General features: G+C 44.8%; 1 protein-coding gene across 1 annotated transcript; it reads left to right on the plus strand.

The window, feature by feature from the left end:
* Window positions 1-400: 400 nt before the first annotated feature.
* Window positions 401-11,670, plus strand: FBXW12 (F-box and WD repeat domain containing 12). The gene is made up of 8 exons (XM_090283078.1): window positions 401-546; window positions 1,357-1,475; window positions 5,281-5,490; window positions 6,075-6,233; window positions 7,053-7,263; window positions 7,886-8,064; window positions 8,144-8,277; window positions 11,533-11,670. Exons 1-8 carry the CDS (start codon window positions 474-476, stop codon window positions 11,642-11,644), a joined length of 1,197 nt encoding a protein of 398 aa, XP_090139204.1. The 5' UTR covers window positions 401-473; the 3' UTR covers window positions 11,645-11,670.
* Window positions 11,671-16,017: the final 4,347 nt, after the last annotated feature.

The following is a 16,017-nucleotide window of genomic DNA, read 5'->3' on the forward strand; positions in this document are numbered from 1 at the left end:
CCCTCCCAGGAATACCCTGTGCTGTTCCGCTGCCCCGCTGCCCCAGACGGGGAGGGCTTTAAGAGCCGGGATGGGGGCAGGTGAACCTAGACCAAATGATAGCAAAGGAGGAGCCAACGGCTGGGTACCAACTGCCTGCTTCTCTCTTCCTTTCTCTCCTCAGTATTGGAATAAGGTTGCAGAGAGCAATCACCTGTGGAGGTGAGTAAGGGAAGGGGCAGGGTTAGGTGGGGTGACGAGGGTCTTGGGGGACAGGGAGACGTGGGGTTGGAGCCAAGGCACGCGTGAAGGCTGCGGTGAGCTGAGGGTGCCCATGGTAGGCCCGTGGTGGGCCCGTGGTGGGCCCGTGGTCCCGAGGGGCTGGGCAGCCTGACAGGTTTGTGACTCTTTCCAGAAAACTGTGTCTGTAGAAATGGAGCTTCTCCTATTGGAGCCTGCAAGTGCCGACATGGAAGCAGTTCTTCCTCAGCCAGATGAGGCATGAGCGCCGGATGGCGCTGACAGAGCCAGACGACTTTGTCTACAGGGAAGGAATTGGCAACCTCGGTACAGGGACAGGGCAACATACTGAGCTTGTTTTCGGAAATTCACTGGAGTTGTGTGTGTGTGTGTGTGTGTGTGTTCTCATTCAGTGAAGAAAAAGGGAATTAAAACTTAATAGATTAAAAGGACTGGCCCTGACCGGGTAGCTCAGTTGGTTAAAATGTTGTCCCTATATACAAGGTTGTGGGTTCAATCCCCAGTCAGGGCACATGCAAGACTTACCCAATGAGTGCATAAATAAGTGGAACAACAGCAAATAAATGTTTCTCTGACTTTCTTTCCCTCCTCCTCCCCCTTTCCCTTCCTCTCTATCTAAAATCAACAACAAGGACAAAACTGGCCTCCCTGCTTCCTTCCTTATTCCTATGATCTATGCTGCATGCAGAAGCCAGAGCGATCTTTTCACAACGTAAAATCAGGCCTGTTACTCCCTTTTCTCAAAGGCTTCCGATCCCTCCTAGAAGAAAAACTTTTAAGAAAAGGAAAAGCTAAATAATAGTTCTAACAGTTTATTTCTGATACCTCTTTTAAAACTCAGAACAGAAAGTGACGCTCAATTGTTAACAGAAACAACGTTTCTATTTTCATCCCCATTTTATATGGAAACTGAGATTAAGAAAAACAAATTGGCCGACATCTTCTGAACAGCTAGTCACACCCGTGTCGGAATGACTCTGAAGCCCAATTTCCACCCTGTTCTCCCTAAAGGTTGCAAGAAAATTTAAACTGACACTCATCTTTCCAGAATTTTTTACTCAATTGGATCATTCCTCAACTATCTGGTGGTCAAGTATTGTCTATGTTGGCTTCTAGGAATCTTGGGACAGATGGCTTATCTCTCGGAGAGTTGTCAACCAGTCGGCGGACAAGAGAAGCCACTCGTTTGCACAGTGTCTTCAAAGCGCATGCTCTATATCTGGGATGTGCAGGAGGTGAGTCTGGCCAATGCAGAGCACAGTAATGCAGACCTATGTCCACCTGGTTCCACAGGTAAAGCAAGAGCTGGGAGGAAAGTGATGCTCAATTAACAATGGAAACAAAGGTTCAAATCAGGCCTTCTAATTGATCATCTGTGACCTTTTCATTTAGACTGTAGACACATAGAAAATTCACTTTTGAGTATGCATTTCTATATATAAGCTTGTGCAAGGACTTATTTTCTACTGGTAACATGGAGTGGCTTTGCGAAATAAGTAGTCTTTTGGCCTTGTGCATCTTCCTGACCTATTTTAGTCTCTCTGTCAACAATTGGCACTTGTTCTGTTGCCTTGTTCAGGACGTGGTCTCCAACGCAGGTCACCTCCAAGGGGCCCGAAGGTTGTCTTATATTTCAGGACCAATATGTGCACTGCATGAAGCGCCAGAGAGGGAATTGGGAGACTCCAAGTGGGTCCCATATTATTGTGTTCTCTTGGTTTGCCCTGCTTGATTTTCTCTCTCTTCCCCATAAAAATTAGATAATGACTCTTCATACCACAGGGTCTTCTGATCAATGATAAATACCCTTTTTGAATGTATGAGGTGGCAGGGAAATGATGAGATAGAGTCTAGAAGGATACTCTGACATTAAACTTATGCGATGTTATATATCAATTACATCTCAATAAAGCTAGGGAAAAAGGAATTAGAAAGGTCCTCTCTTGGATAACTTGCTCTAGGGGAAACCAGACACCTTGTCCCGAAGGACATTCAAGCAGCCCAATGGACAGGGACACGTGGCAAGGAGCTCAGGCCTCCTGCCAACAGCGAGGACCAACTTGCAGCCATGTGAGTGAGCCATCCTCGAGGCGACTCCTCTGACCCCAGATGACCCTTCAGATCATTGCATTCCCAGCCAATCTCTTGCTGCAACCTAACGAGAGACCCTAAACCTGAGCTCCTTGGTTAATCCACCCTTGAATTTTTGACCAGTAGAAGCTGTGTGAGGTAAGAGTTTATTGCTTTAAGCTGCCATGTAATTTGTTATGCAGCCACAGATAACAAATATAGCTTTTAGTACCTGGAAGCGAGGTGCTGCCGTAGCAAAGACCTAAAATGTGGAAAAAGCTTTGGAACCAGGCGATGGGCGGAGGCTGGGAAGACTCTGAGGAGAGTGCTGGGCCGTAAAGACTCTTAGCAAAAACCTAATGGCCTGCATGTGGCTGCCAGAGAGGACTAAGGGTAATCTGAAAACCTTTCCTGGCCCCTGGAGGAAAGGGGATCCTTGATGTGCAGTGGCAGTAAGTTTAGCAACACTGTCATCCATGGTCATGTGAAAAATGGAAAACTTATCTAATGAACTGAGCGATCTTGCTAAAGAGATTCCCAGGCAGAATGCTGAATGCTGCTGTCCCCTTGCTGCTTACAGTAAAATTCAAGAAAAGAAGACAAGGATAACATAAGGACTGTCAAACAACAAGGAACCAAGGATTGCTGGTTCTGAAAATTCATAGTCTTTCTAGGTTACAAATGAAGCCAAAATTCCAGAAATGGATTCTAAGCAAGATCAATCCAGGGCAATGTCGATCAATGATACTATAAAGTTGAAGCCAAAATTCTTCGTTAGACCACAGGAAGATCTAAGGAGGTGCCTCAGAGAACTGTTCACACAAGCACTAGGACTTCTAAGAAGTTTTTTTATTTTGTGGGTTTAAAAAAAATCTGTATTTATTGCTTTTAGAGAAAAAGGGAGGGAGGGAGGGAGGGAGAGAGAGAGAGACATCAATCGGTTGTTCTACCTATTTATGCATCATTGGTTGATTCTTGTATGTGCCCTGACTGGAGATTGAACCCACAACCTTGGTGTATTAGGACAAGGCTCTAACCAGCTGAGCAACCCAGCCAGGACCTAAGGACTTCTAACGAGTTTAAGGCATTGTCCTTGGCAGCCCTAGCAGAAGCCCTCGGTATCAAAGGATTTCTTTCAGAGACTTATGTATGTGGCTCTTGTCTAATGATATAAACTCCAATAAGGTTCTTGGAGAGCCACAAAGTCTTTGAGAGAACTATATTGGCAGAAACACTGCCAGCTTGGGTTTAAAGGGGCTGAGGTATCCCCCCAAAGACTTTGAAGCCTAAACTTTTATCGGCAAGAAGCAGGCTACAAAATCTACTCAGCTGCAAAATTGGGCCCCCATATATGGAAAGGGACAGATGGCTCAGAAACAGAACCAAGAACCTGGAGAGTGAAGCCAACAGTCATGAAGAATCCGTCCCAGGTCTTAACTCCTAATCGGCAAACTGCCAGATGTTCTTTATTGGGTTTCAGTGTTTTGGTGTAGCAGCAAGCCCTCGTTGCTTCCCCCTCTCCCGTTTTCCTTTTCTGAATGAGCATGTCTATAATGTTATCCTATGCCTGCCCTACCCTTGTATTTGGGGAAAGATGGGGACAGACAACTTGTATAATTAGTTCTAGGTTTATCACATCACGATGAACTGAATCCAAAGAGCCTCCTCTGTACCCGACCGAAGCCAACAGCGAGATCCTAGATTCTGTTTGAGATGAGGCCGTAACAGTGTGAGATGGTTGAGGGCAGTGGGAGATGGTGAGTGCATTTTGCATGCGGAAAAGACATAAACCCGCGGCGGGTAGGGAGGCTACAGGGCCGATCGTCTTAGCCAGCCTCTGAGATGGCCCTTAATACTCCTTGTTCCGTAGCAGTAATGATCTTGTGCAGGCCACGCCCATGCTGAATAAGGCTGGCCCCTTGTAAACGATAGGATACTGTAGCAATGACCTTACGTAACTTCTGAAGTTATGTCATAAGACACTTCCTCACTTCTGAGTCATTGGCTCTTAGAAAGTCACCCACAACGTTCTGAGAACAGGACACCGAGGAGCCCTAGAGAGAGGTCTGGGTGGGGAAGCACTGAGGACTCCTGCTAGTAGCCAGCACCAACCTGCCAGCTGAGGGAGTGAGCCATCTTGAAAGTGGAACTTGGCTTCAACCTCCTAAGGGACCCTGAGCCAGAACATCCTAGCCAAGCTACACCTAAATTCCTGACAAACAAACTGTGAGATAAAAATGTGTTGTTGTTTTAAGCTGCCCAGTTTAGGGATGTTTCGTTACACAGCAATAGATAACATGAGACAGGCAACCTGTTTAGAGTTAAGGAATCAAAATAGTGATTCTATCTGGGGAAGGTAGAAGGGGTGGGAAATAAGGCGAGTACAAGGGGGCTTCACAAGGGCATAGAAGGAGTTACACTGATCACTTCGTAATAACCTATTAAACTTAACAATTTTGTTTGTTTCTTTTGCTGTATTTTACAATTGTAATGAGACTAAAGAGTCTAGAATGGAAACACTTCTGTCTTGTGTGCCATGTACAAGGTTGATGATGGAATAACAATGGTCATGACAATCGATGCCCTTGAACTCCTACTATGGACTAGGCAGAAGTCTAAGTGCGTTTCACGTGTTGTGGAATGTAACACCCCAGCCCTGTGAGAAGCCGCGGTGGTCGGGGACTTGCTGAGTGTCACACTGTTAGTAAGACGCAGAACCGATTGAGCCCAGGGAGCGTGACCCTTTTTGCTTACCGTGTGAGTTCCTGCCTTTGAACACACTGCATAATTCCTTTTTCACGTTCACTACCCCTCACACAACCGAGATGTTTAGTAGAATTTTCTTATTCTATTCCCAGAAAACAGAAATAAATCTGATTTGGAAGAGGCTTCCAAATCAGCACTGGCAGAATGGCAGCCCAGCGTGCGGGAAGAGTTCCTCGCGCACCTAGTGTTACTCTTGTTCCCTAGGGCACGAGGATCTGGTCAAGCCCAGTCCAGCGATCTAGCATCAAGTTTCTGGTGACCCTCCCGGAGCTGCATCTCGCATTCACTGTGGATGTGGAGGAAAATGTCAAAGTGTGGAGCTTCCAGCATGTGGACGCTCTGGCTACGCTCACAATGCCTCGGGCCACTTTCTCCCTGGAAGCCTTCCTCACACAGGGTAGCGCGTTCCTGATGGTAAGTGAGCCCTGCCTTGGGGGGATGGAGGGAGACCCACAAAGCCTGCCACCTCAACAGGTCCTGTGGCCCCATTTCTGCCATATTCCACTGTCTTCTTGAGGTCCCTGTGTCACATACTCTTGAGAGTCACAACATACCGATGCATGTGGGCCACACAAACCTTTATACTGTCTTGGCCTTTGTTATATCTCAGGTACATTTTCCCAGGAATTCTTCTTAAAATAAAAACCTCCCTGAATTATTTCATATGTATGTTTCTTCTTTCAAGTGTGTATCATCGTAGAGTACATGAACTCAGACAAGGACCATGGGGGGAGAGAGGCGGGTTTGGGGTGATGGAGAAAAAAGTATAGTGTTGACGTGCTAACGAGTAACTACCCGGGAGTGCTTTGGGGCTGAGGGCCTTTTACTCCTTGGGACCATCCCAGCCACCTTGTGGGGCAGGCTGGTCAGAGGTGTCCGTCTCCACTGGGTGACTGAAGAAATGCCGGCCCCTCCTGCCCCTGTCCATACTGTCTCCTCTGTGCTTGAAGATCATCCCCTCTCTTTGCACTGACATGGTGGTGGTGCTCTGGTTGCAGGTAGGCAATTCTGAAGGTGACATCTACACACTGACAGTGCCCGAGTTGAGGACTCTCTCTATAGGCAATGCATTTAACCAAAGTGTCAATCTTCTACGCTGCTCTCCCGACAAGAAGTGGACCTTTGCCGCTGGGACAGCTCAGCGTCTCTGGCCACAGGTAGGTACCACTCTGTGCACTTTAACAGCAGTGGGGGAGGATCGGGCTAGGAAGGCGAAGTCAGGAAGTGTTAGTGTAACTACAGAGCTCAGCGGGGACCGGACAGACTGCTCCCTCCTCGCAAAGGCCATAAAACACGTGGAATCCATTCCTAGAGCCAAGAAACGATGTTCTTGGAAGCAACAACAACCAGTTGCAAAGACAAATGTTTACTGATGAAAATTTGCTCATGAAGCCTGAATCAGCCAGAGAGACGGAGGAGGGTGAGAGAGATATCGAGAAATAGCACCTTTGGTAGTCTGGTTCACTTCTGTTTTCTCTGCTTTACCTTGGCCTACCTTGGCTGGAAATTACAAAGTCCAGAAGTAAATGAAAGTACAACAGCCTCTGAATGTCATTCTGAGAGAGTGACGCTGTGAGCGGGCCTCCTGACGTGGCACGGCTGCACTGGGCCCCGGAGAGCAGGAGCTAAGGGAGGCAGCGGCAGGAGCAGGTCAACCTTCGGCGAGTTCTCCAGGATGGGAGCATCTTGGCCAGTCGCCGCCCCTTGTTCGGCATCCCACGTGGCCAGATGCTTTTCTAGCCTGTTGGCATGTGGGAAGAGAGGCTTTGGGGACTCTGCTCAATGTGTGGCCGTGACAGGCAGGACGGGAAGACGCTGAGTGACAAGCAGTGGCTACTCAACTCTTACTGAGATTCAGAATAAAGCTTTGGTTGCAAGTGGAGGATTTTTGAGGCGGCTTTTTTGGAGTCACTCCCATACTGAGCCGCTTCAAGCTCCCCCTTCCCCTGATGGCACATGCAATCCTTTCTCTGCAGGTGTATTTGACAGAGTGCTTTCTGAGACCATCAGCGAGCAAGGCCCCTCTGTGTGTGTCCCTCCCGGTCTCAGTGTGCTATGCAGCCTGCTGGGACCTGAGGAGGGCAGACAGGATAACACTCATGTTCCGAAGAAGCTCTTCTGGAAAGATAGGGTTTGCCACCTTCGATGTAACAACTGAGAGGATGGGGGTCACAGCAGTCATCCAAGGTGGGCTACGCCCCCTTGTTTCTCCTCCCAATCACATGTGCACTCATTTTAAGCTATAACTGTATAGAAATAGGTCACTCTGGGTACAGGGGCAGGGGATGTTTTAGCTGGAGGCTGCCCCATGCTACTGACCTCTACATTCTACTGTGCCCTCTCGGGCAAAAATGTTTATTTCTATTTGTACGAGAGAAACATCAAATGGCTGCCCCCAACTGGGGACCCAGCGCCGCAACCCAGGCATGTGCCCCGATCGGGAATCGAACCAATAATCTTTTGGTTTGCAGGACAATGCCCAACCCACTGAGCCAATCAATCAAGGTGGGCAAAACTCTTTAGAGTCCCATCATGCCCTTCCCCTGGGGGCCTGAGCTATTTATTGTCCACAGCCCTCTCTTCCTGCATGATGGCACCCATCACCACGGTCAGTGACATGTATTTTCCGGCCACTGGCCTACCTTCCTTTTCCTCACTGAACACATGTCCCCTGGAAGTAGGGAGTATGTTTTTTTTTCATTCAGGGTAAGGATATTATTCTAACTAAATGACCCAAAGTTCACCTGTGTGTGTGTCTGGTTTTTTGTTTGTTTGTGTGTGTGTGTGTATACATTTTATGTGAAAACAGCGCATCAGGTTGCAAGCTTCACGTTGCCAGTTCATATGGAGAATCCTACTCGGATGGGGCTCCGTGATGGAAGTGTGATTGTCTTTGACAGCGGGCCACAACTGTTCCTCTTCACCATCCACGGCCTCCTGCTGCAACATTTTTATGACCACCAGTTAAGCATCTGTAACTTATGGGTGGTACGTATGCTCTCCTCCTCCCCACACTCATTGCTCTGACTTGGACTCTGGGCCACTCACTGCTGGGTATCCTTTGAAGGATTCTCTCTATGTCCTCACCACATCCATGGATAACTACCTGTACTTGTACATGTGGGAAGAGAAAGGTTGTTATCCGTACCTCAAGAGATGTTATCCCCTGGAACAAAGAAGGAATGATCGCGCGCCAAGCTGGTAAGCCCTGCTTTGTGACTTAAACTTTTCCTAAAGATTTTAAATTTCTATATTAAGCAAATTAATAAAGGGATAATAGGGCTTTTTAAAGATTATTTGAGGATATTTAGGAATAAACTTGTGCCCCAAAGGAGAATTACTTGTTCTTGGAATATAACCACAGCCCCTGCAATAGATTTTAAAAGGCTTTCCAAAATGGCTCTCAGTAAACATTCCCACAAGCAGTATCTGACGATGTCTTCTTAATGTACTGGTTTTTGTTTGTTTTGTTTTAATTCATTAGTCATCTGAGTTGCTTCTTTCATAAACTGCCTTTATCTTTATTTTATTTATTTTTCTTCTAGATTGCTCACCATCTACATTGCTTTTCTTTTTTTTTTTTTTTCTTTGATATTTTACATACTGTACATAGAGGTCTTGCCTTTTACATACTATACAAGTCTTTTTTTTCCAGATCGTTACTTGTCCTTTTGTTTATTTGGGGCAACAACTAACACAACACATACACAGATAGACTTTGAACTGCCAGTGCTGCTAAAAGGAATTTACTCTTAACAGTGCACCTCCGATATCAAAGTGAATCGGTTGTCTGTGGCATTAGTTGTGATCGCCAAGTGCTGGGAACTGCCTCGCCGCTTCACACAGGCGATAGGCTCAGTGACTCCACATAATGGAGTACTCTGCAGCTGAACTGCTTTTTTAAATGTCAACGTTTTCCCTGCCTTATGTAGAAAGTGTTGAGTCTTCCACCGTTACGATAGTCACTCCATACTGAGGAAGTTGCCTCCTAGCCCTAGTTTGCTGAGGGTTTTAATCATGAATATTTGTTTTAAAAAATAAAATTTTTTTTTCTCATTAAGTTTTGTTTGAGTCTCAAAATTATGTGACAAATTTTTGGTCACGTTGTTCCCATTAAAAATTATTGCTTTTAAAAACTAGTAACTTAAAAGCGCACGCACACGCACACACACACACACAACCAAATGGTCCACAAAACATTCTCCTATTTATTGATTTTACAGAGAGAGGGGAAAGGAGAGAGAGAGAAACACCAATTTGTTGTTCCACTTATTGATACATTCATTGGTTGATTCTTGTATGTGCCCTGACTGGGGATCAAACCTGCAATCTTGGCATATGGGGACCACACTCTAACCAACTGCGCTACCCAGCCAGGGCTAGATTATCTCTTACCTGAGTGAATTTTGGTAGTTTGTACTTTCCCTAGGATTAGTCATTTCATCTAACTTGTCAAATTATGTGTAAAAATTTCTTTCCGTCCTTTCAGTGTCTGCAGAATCTGTGGTGATATCTACTCCTGTATTCCTGATATTGATAATTTATCTTCTCTTTTTTTTCTTTGTCAGTTTAATAGAGGTTTATTAATTTTAATTGTCTTTTCCAAGAAACAACTCTTGGATTTTTAGTGGTCTCTACTTCGCTGTTCTCAAGTTCATCCATGCCTACTTATATCTCTTACTTCCTTCAACTTGTTTTGGTTTATTTTTTTTTTCTTTTTCTAGTACTTGAGGCAAAAGCTCAGATTATTGCTTTGAGACCTCTCTTTTTAAATATCAGCATTTGATGCTCTGAATTCCCCAGTAAGCCCTGCTTTAACTGCAACTCACAGATTTTGATTGATTCTTTTTTTTATTCAGTTTTTTATACATTTAAATTTCCCTTTTCCCTTTGACCCATGGATTACTTGAGTGTGTTTAATTATCAGATGTTTGGATATTTTGTTGCTATCTTTTTATTGATTTCTAGTTGAAATCAACTGTAGTCAAAGAGCATGCCCCATGTGTTCTTTATTCTTTCATATTTGTTAAAGTCTGTTATGGATACGGTCTATCTTGATGAATGTTCCCTGTGTGCTTGAAAATAATGTGGATCTCACTCTTTTGGGGTGGAATGTTATATAAGTGGCCGTTGGATCACCTTGCTTGATTATCTTTAGTTCCTCCATATCCTTTCTGATTTTTGATCTGGTGTTTCTGTAACTTACAAGTAAAGATTTAGTTTTTTTTTCCTGTCTATAGATGTGGATTTATCTATTTTTCCTTTCAATTCCATCAGTTTTCAGTTCATCTATTTTGCAACTCTGTTGTTGGGTGAATATCCTTTTAGTAGTAGTATGTGTCCTTGGTAAATCAGCTCTTTTCTTTTGTGTAATGTTCCTCCTTGTCCCTCCCAATGTCCTTTGCTCTGAAGTCCACGTTACCTGTTATTAATTCAGCCCCTCCTGCTTCCATTTGATTAATGTTTGTGTGTTACACTGTTTCAGTCTGACTTCCAATCTGCTCGTGTTTAATTAAAGTGAATCTCTCATAGACGGCATCTAGTTGGGTCCTGATATTTATCTGCTGTGTCAAGATCTGTCTTTTCATGGGTTTGTTAACTGTTGTCAGCATTTGAAACATGCGGGCCACTTTTTCCAGTCTTCTGTGGCATCCAGTGAGAAAGCCACTGTCATTCAAACCGTTCTTCCTCCATAGATGATATGCCATTTTTCTCTGGCTGATTTCAAGTTATCTTCTTTGTCTTTTGTTTTTAGAAATTTGGTGTGTCTGTGTAGATTTCTTTGAATTTCTTTGAATTTAGCCCATTGGGGTCTGGTCAGCTTTGAGTCTGTAGGTTTACCAAACTTTAAGGAGTTTTTAGGTATTATCTACAGTGCCGGAAGGGGGAAGAAGGAGTCCCAGCTCCGCTCACCTTCATGCAGGGGAAGAGAGGGTCGACAGGGCTTCCCCTCCGTCTCTGCAGGGAAGAGGGAAAGGTGCCACTTTGGCCTGGGTTAGTGCAGGAAGGAATGATCAACGAAACTCTACCCCCATGCTTTCTGGTCTCCGGGAGGCAAGGAGCAAGGCATCCCCTCATTAATACAGGTCCTGCTCTGCCATTTCCACGTGACCCTGTGTGGAGGGAGACACAACATGGTTTCCTTTGTGGTATCCACCTAGAGCAGGATCTGAAGTCCAGCTCACATTATTATTCAAGATAACCTAGCAAATCAAAGCGATTGATAATGCAGGCAGTGATATCTCAGTGAAGGCTGGGATTGCTACTCAGCAGATGATACCTTGGCCAGGTCTACACAGTTACTCAAAACCAAACCTGAGAGCAACTTCTGGGATCAAAGGACCAGTTGCTTAGGGAAACGGGCTTATACCTTTGCCAGGTTCCCGTTGAACATCATCAGCAGGAGCCTAACTACTCTCCCCTTTGTCCGCTGATGATGCTGTTTTCTGTTGGCAGCTATGTCTCCAGAGCAATATGTGATCAAAGGAGCATAGTGTGTGTGGTCTCCAGGACCCGGGAGTCCAGCGTTCTGGTGATGTATTCTTTGAACATGTACTGTGGAAACTAACACAATTAACCTTGCACCGAAGTAGTAAAGAGAATTCTGTTTGCAAACCCAGAATGGTTATTTCAATGATATTAGGGGGAGGGAAAGCAGCAATTTATCTATAACGATGCAGACACTGTGACAGATACTACAAATCACACACTTTTAAGATAGATATCCTCTGCCCCTGCCATCGGGGAGAGTGGAGAATACTAAGGTAGTGAAATAGGAATGGTCACACAGACACACAATTCCGAACAAGTCAAGGGCAGTACCTTAAGAGGGAAACTGTGAAGTTAGGTTGAGGCTGGTTTAAAAGTGAAGGCATCTGTATCAGACAGTCCGAGTTATAGACTGTAAGCAACCAGAAATAAATCCTGTAAAGTTTAAGCAGAAGAAATGTATTAGTAGAGTTTAATATCTAAAGGTATCTAGAAGAGACTCAGAAGACAGAGGGGGAAATGCTCAAAAGGACTAAGAAATAAAAAATTCATCAGAGGCTAAATCACAAGACTGTCTTGATTTGCACATCACCACAGCCATTGTAATGGGTATGATAAAGAACTAAATCCAGAGTTCCAGGAGAGAATACAGCAGTGCCTCTCTATCGCGGGTCACTTATTGAGGCCTCACTGTATCGCGGGATTTTTAAAAAATATTATATTTAATTTATCACGGAGTTTTCGCTATATCGCGGGATTTTGTGGTACTGTATACGTATGTTGTTAAAGTTACGCAGGTTTAAGAGTGTAGAATAAATGTAAGGGTCCTACTTCGCGGGGGGGTCTGGAACGTAATACCCGCGATAAGCGAGGGAATACTGTACTAACAAATCAAGCCTACGACACAGGGGTCTACTCTCCTGGCTTTGGGGGGAGGGGAGGATTGGAAGAAAGACGATCTTAGGGGGTAGATAGTCCTGTAATGGAAACGTAGCCTGAATGGGAGGTGTCTCCAAAGAGCAATGTGGGTTTCTAAGCTGCTCAAGTGCCTCTCACCCCTTCTCTGTAGAAATGACCTTGAGGCTGTGACCAGGCGGATAAAGGAAGGGAAGCCCAATGAGAGATCTGTGGAGAAGGACAAGGGTGGGTGGAGAAGGTGACATGAGATGCATTACGAACCGCCCCTGGGAAAGCTGAGACACATGTTTGATTTAGTTCAGGATCAAAGGACATCAATGTGGCTGAAGTCAGCGAGGAGGAGTATGCGGTGGGAAGTCAGAAAGTGTCAATCCACACAGAATGTGCAGGATATAACCCAAATATTTAGTACATAATACGTGCAATAATAAGATTAGTTATTCCAGTTTTTGTGTTTTGTTTTAGCAAAGGAGAAAAAGACCTATATTTTTCAGACCTATGTTTTTAAGAGATCCTTCTCATTGCCATTTAGAAAGTTGATTTAAAAACAGACATAGTGACTGAGGAGAGCCGGTTAAGCTGCTTTCCTCATTGGAATCTATTATTTCTGTTGTAGATAAAGGTCAGAGGTGGCAATGGGGTCCGAGGCAGATGCTGAGACAGAGGAAGAAATATGTAAAACATGTGCAATACATGTGCATAAGCACAAAGAATACAATTTGTCAAAGGACACAGGAATAAATAGGATCCCACGGGGTCGGTGATTTTGGAATAACTTAAGTTAAAGAGAGATAAAAACAATTACTGTTAGGCTTTCATTTTTTTCAGAAGTAAGTAGTTAAAATGTGTAGAGAAATTTTTCAACACAGAGCACCTATGCATTGTTCAGATTTGCAAATAAAAACACAACTCTGAAATCCAGGGTCCAGGTGACTGGACTAGAAGAGAAACCTTCAGGTTGGGGAGTGGGGGGGGGGGATCCAGAGAAGACAACAAAGGCTTTGACTTGATTCATAGAATTTTAAAAGACCTTAGGATGGGAGACAGGGCCCCTGTGAAGTGGAGGTGAGGTCAGCGATCGGTAAGATCTGGGGCCTTCAGAAGAGCAATAGTCCTTGTAGGAAATGGAAGGGAAATCCACCCACTGTGGAAGGATGATGGGGGTAGCTGCCTCTCCCAGCTGCAGGTACGTGTGGCCTTAAAGCAGCGAAACCATTCTCTCCAGAGAATTCCTAATCTAACCATACTTTCCTTGGAGCTGGAGTTCACCTCAATCAAGGTCCCAAGATGATACCGAAGTCATGTGCAAAATAAGGTAATTTGAGGAAGGTTTGTTAAAGGGACTACTGTACTATCAATTTTTATTGGGGATGAAAAGCATTAAAGAAATGATAAATCTAGTGTCATTTTCACCAGTTCCTTTTATGACCACGCCTACAAGGCTCTGGCAGCCCACGTCAGACTTGCGCTTGATAATCCAAACCAGGTTTTGTTTCTGCCTCATCACAGAAAGCTCTACTGGGGGGCCCCTGGGCACCACGTGGTGGGCACTAGTTAACCGGCCCCTCCTGGTAAGGTAAGGCAAGGCTAATGGCCTATCACAGCTGACCTAAAGAAGGGGCACCAAGTCCCACCATCTCACGTTTTATCTCCCTGGTCTGGCACGTGCCTAAAGCCCCTACTGAATAGTGGGGGCCGGCTGTAGACTGCAGAGAACTAAACGAGGCCTTCCCCTTTGTTAGAGCACCTCTATCAGATGGGATCGCTTTAATGGGTGACTTTCAAAATAACAAGAACAAATGGTTTAGAGCAGCAGTTCTCAACCTGTGGGTCGCGACCCCTTTGGGGGTCAAATGACCCTTTCACAGGGGTCGCCTAAGACCATCGGAAAACACATATATAATTACATATTGTTTTTGTGATTAATCACTATGCTTTAATTATGTTCAACTTGTAACAATGAAAATACATCCTGCATATCAGATATTTACATTGATTCATAACAGTAAAAAAATTACAGTTATGAAGTAGCAACAAAAATAACTTTATGGTTGGGGGTCACCACAACATGAGGAGCTGTATTAAAGGGTCACGGCATTAGGAAGGTTGAGAACCACCGGTTTAGAGTTACAGCTTTGACTAACATGTTCTATTTAATAGAAGTTCCATGGGAGGGTACTTTGCTGGACTAAAGGAGCTCCTGGCACCCCGGAGGTAGATCGAATTGCCCCTGAACCAGAGATTCCCAGGAGACCCACAGACCCCGTGCCGATGGCTGCCGGCTTCACCTCTATTCTCTTGCTGTGCCTCTTCCTTTCCTGGGAAGCTCCTGCCCTCGCCACTGTGACTGCGCATCCGCTGGTGCCACCCTCGTCTCTGTGACATGGGCTGCCAAAGGATGGGGGTCTGTGTACTTGCTGACACATCTTTCTGCCCATGGATTCAGCACACTCACCAAGTCCTACACCAAAGGCGCCATAACATCATTGCTAACTAACCAGACAGATCAGAACCTTGTTTTCGGATCATTTTCCTGGCTCTCCCCAACTGCGTGGGCGGACTGACTGCAAACAGGCTTTGAAGTCCTGGTTTGTGCCCTTAAAGGAGTCTAGATCCTGAAGATGCTTCATCAGGGACTCCAATTGCAGACATTATAAAATAACATACAATGTAGATTACAAAGCAGCCCAGGGCTGGGGGACGGACTACCATAAAACGGAGCCAAAGGTGGCTTCTCTGTTTTGAACCCACATTTCTTCAATGTGGGCTGGGACTTGTGACCTCCAAGCCTGCTGGTGCCAAATTCAAAATATGACGCATCTGATTATTTTAATTGTTTGATTTAAAAATATTTAAATTAACATTTGTTTAAATTTCTTTTTAAATTTAAATTTCTTATTCTCTTTTAAATTTTTTAAAAATGTAAATAATATTTATTAAATAAATATTTAAAATAATTCACACAGACAGGTTTTTAGCTATTTTGAGGCTGCCTGCTTTTTGTACCCCCAGCAAAACCTCACCTGACAACCCTGTGGGTAGAAGCCCCGGGCTGCTAACACCATTCAGAGCCCTTTGACCCAGAACTCACACCAACACACACACTGTGCTGCTGAGCTATGTCACCTAATATCAGTCCCCTCTCCCTTCTCCCAGAGTACCCACTCCCTCCTCGCCTCTGAATGGTGAGCCACTTTCCAGGCACCACTCAATAAAGCTTGTGTGTGTTACTGCCTCTTCTGGTCATGTTTGTTGATCAGCCCTCGAACCCCTACAGACCTGTATCCCATATGAGTAAAAGAACTCTCAAAACTCAACAATAAGAAAACAACCAAACTTAAAATGGGCAAAACATTTGAATAGCTACTTCACCAAAGACAATAATCAAGTGGCAAATAAGTACACAGATGGTAAACCTCACTAGCCATTAGAGAAATCTAAATTAAAACCACAATGAGCCCTGACTGGTGCAGCTCAATGGGTTGAGTGTTGTCCGGCAAACCGAAGGGTCACAGGTTTGATTCCCAGTCAGGG

Source organism: Furipterus horrens, unplaced genomic scaffold (genome assembly GCF_987537825.1).
Source record: "Furipterus horrens unplaced genomic scaffold, mFurHor1.1.pri manual_scaffold_7, whole genome shotgun sequence".
Taxonomy (NCBI): Eukaryota; Metazoa; Chordata; class Mammalia; order Chiroptera; family Furipteridae; genus Furipterus; species Furipterus horrens.

Bases quoted from the DNA above. Each gene is read 5' to 3' on its own strand.
- FBXW12 (XM_090283078.1), top strand. From the start codon at position 474: ATGAGGCATGAGCGCCGGATGGCGCTGACAGAGCCAGACGACTTTGTC. The intron at 1,476-5,280 runs GTGAGTCTGGCC...CTTGTTCCCTAG, and splicing joins ATATCTGGGATGTGCAGGAG to GGCACGAGGATCTGGTCAAG. The intron at 7,264-7,885 runs GTGGGCTACGCC...ATGTGAAAACAG, and splicing joins GGTCACAGCAGTCATCCAAG to CGCATCAGGTTGCAAGCTTC.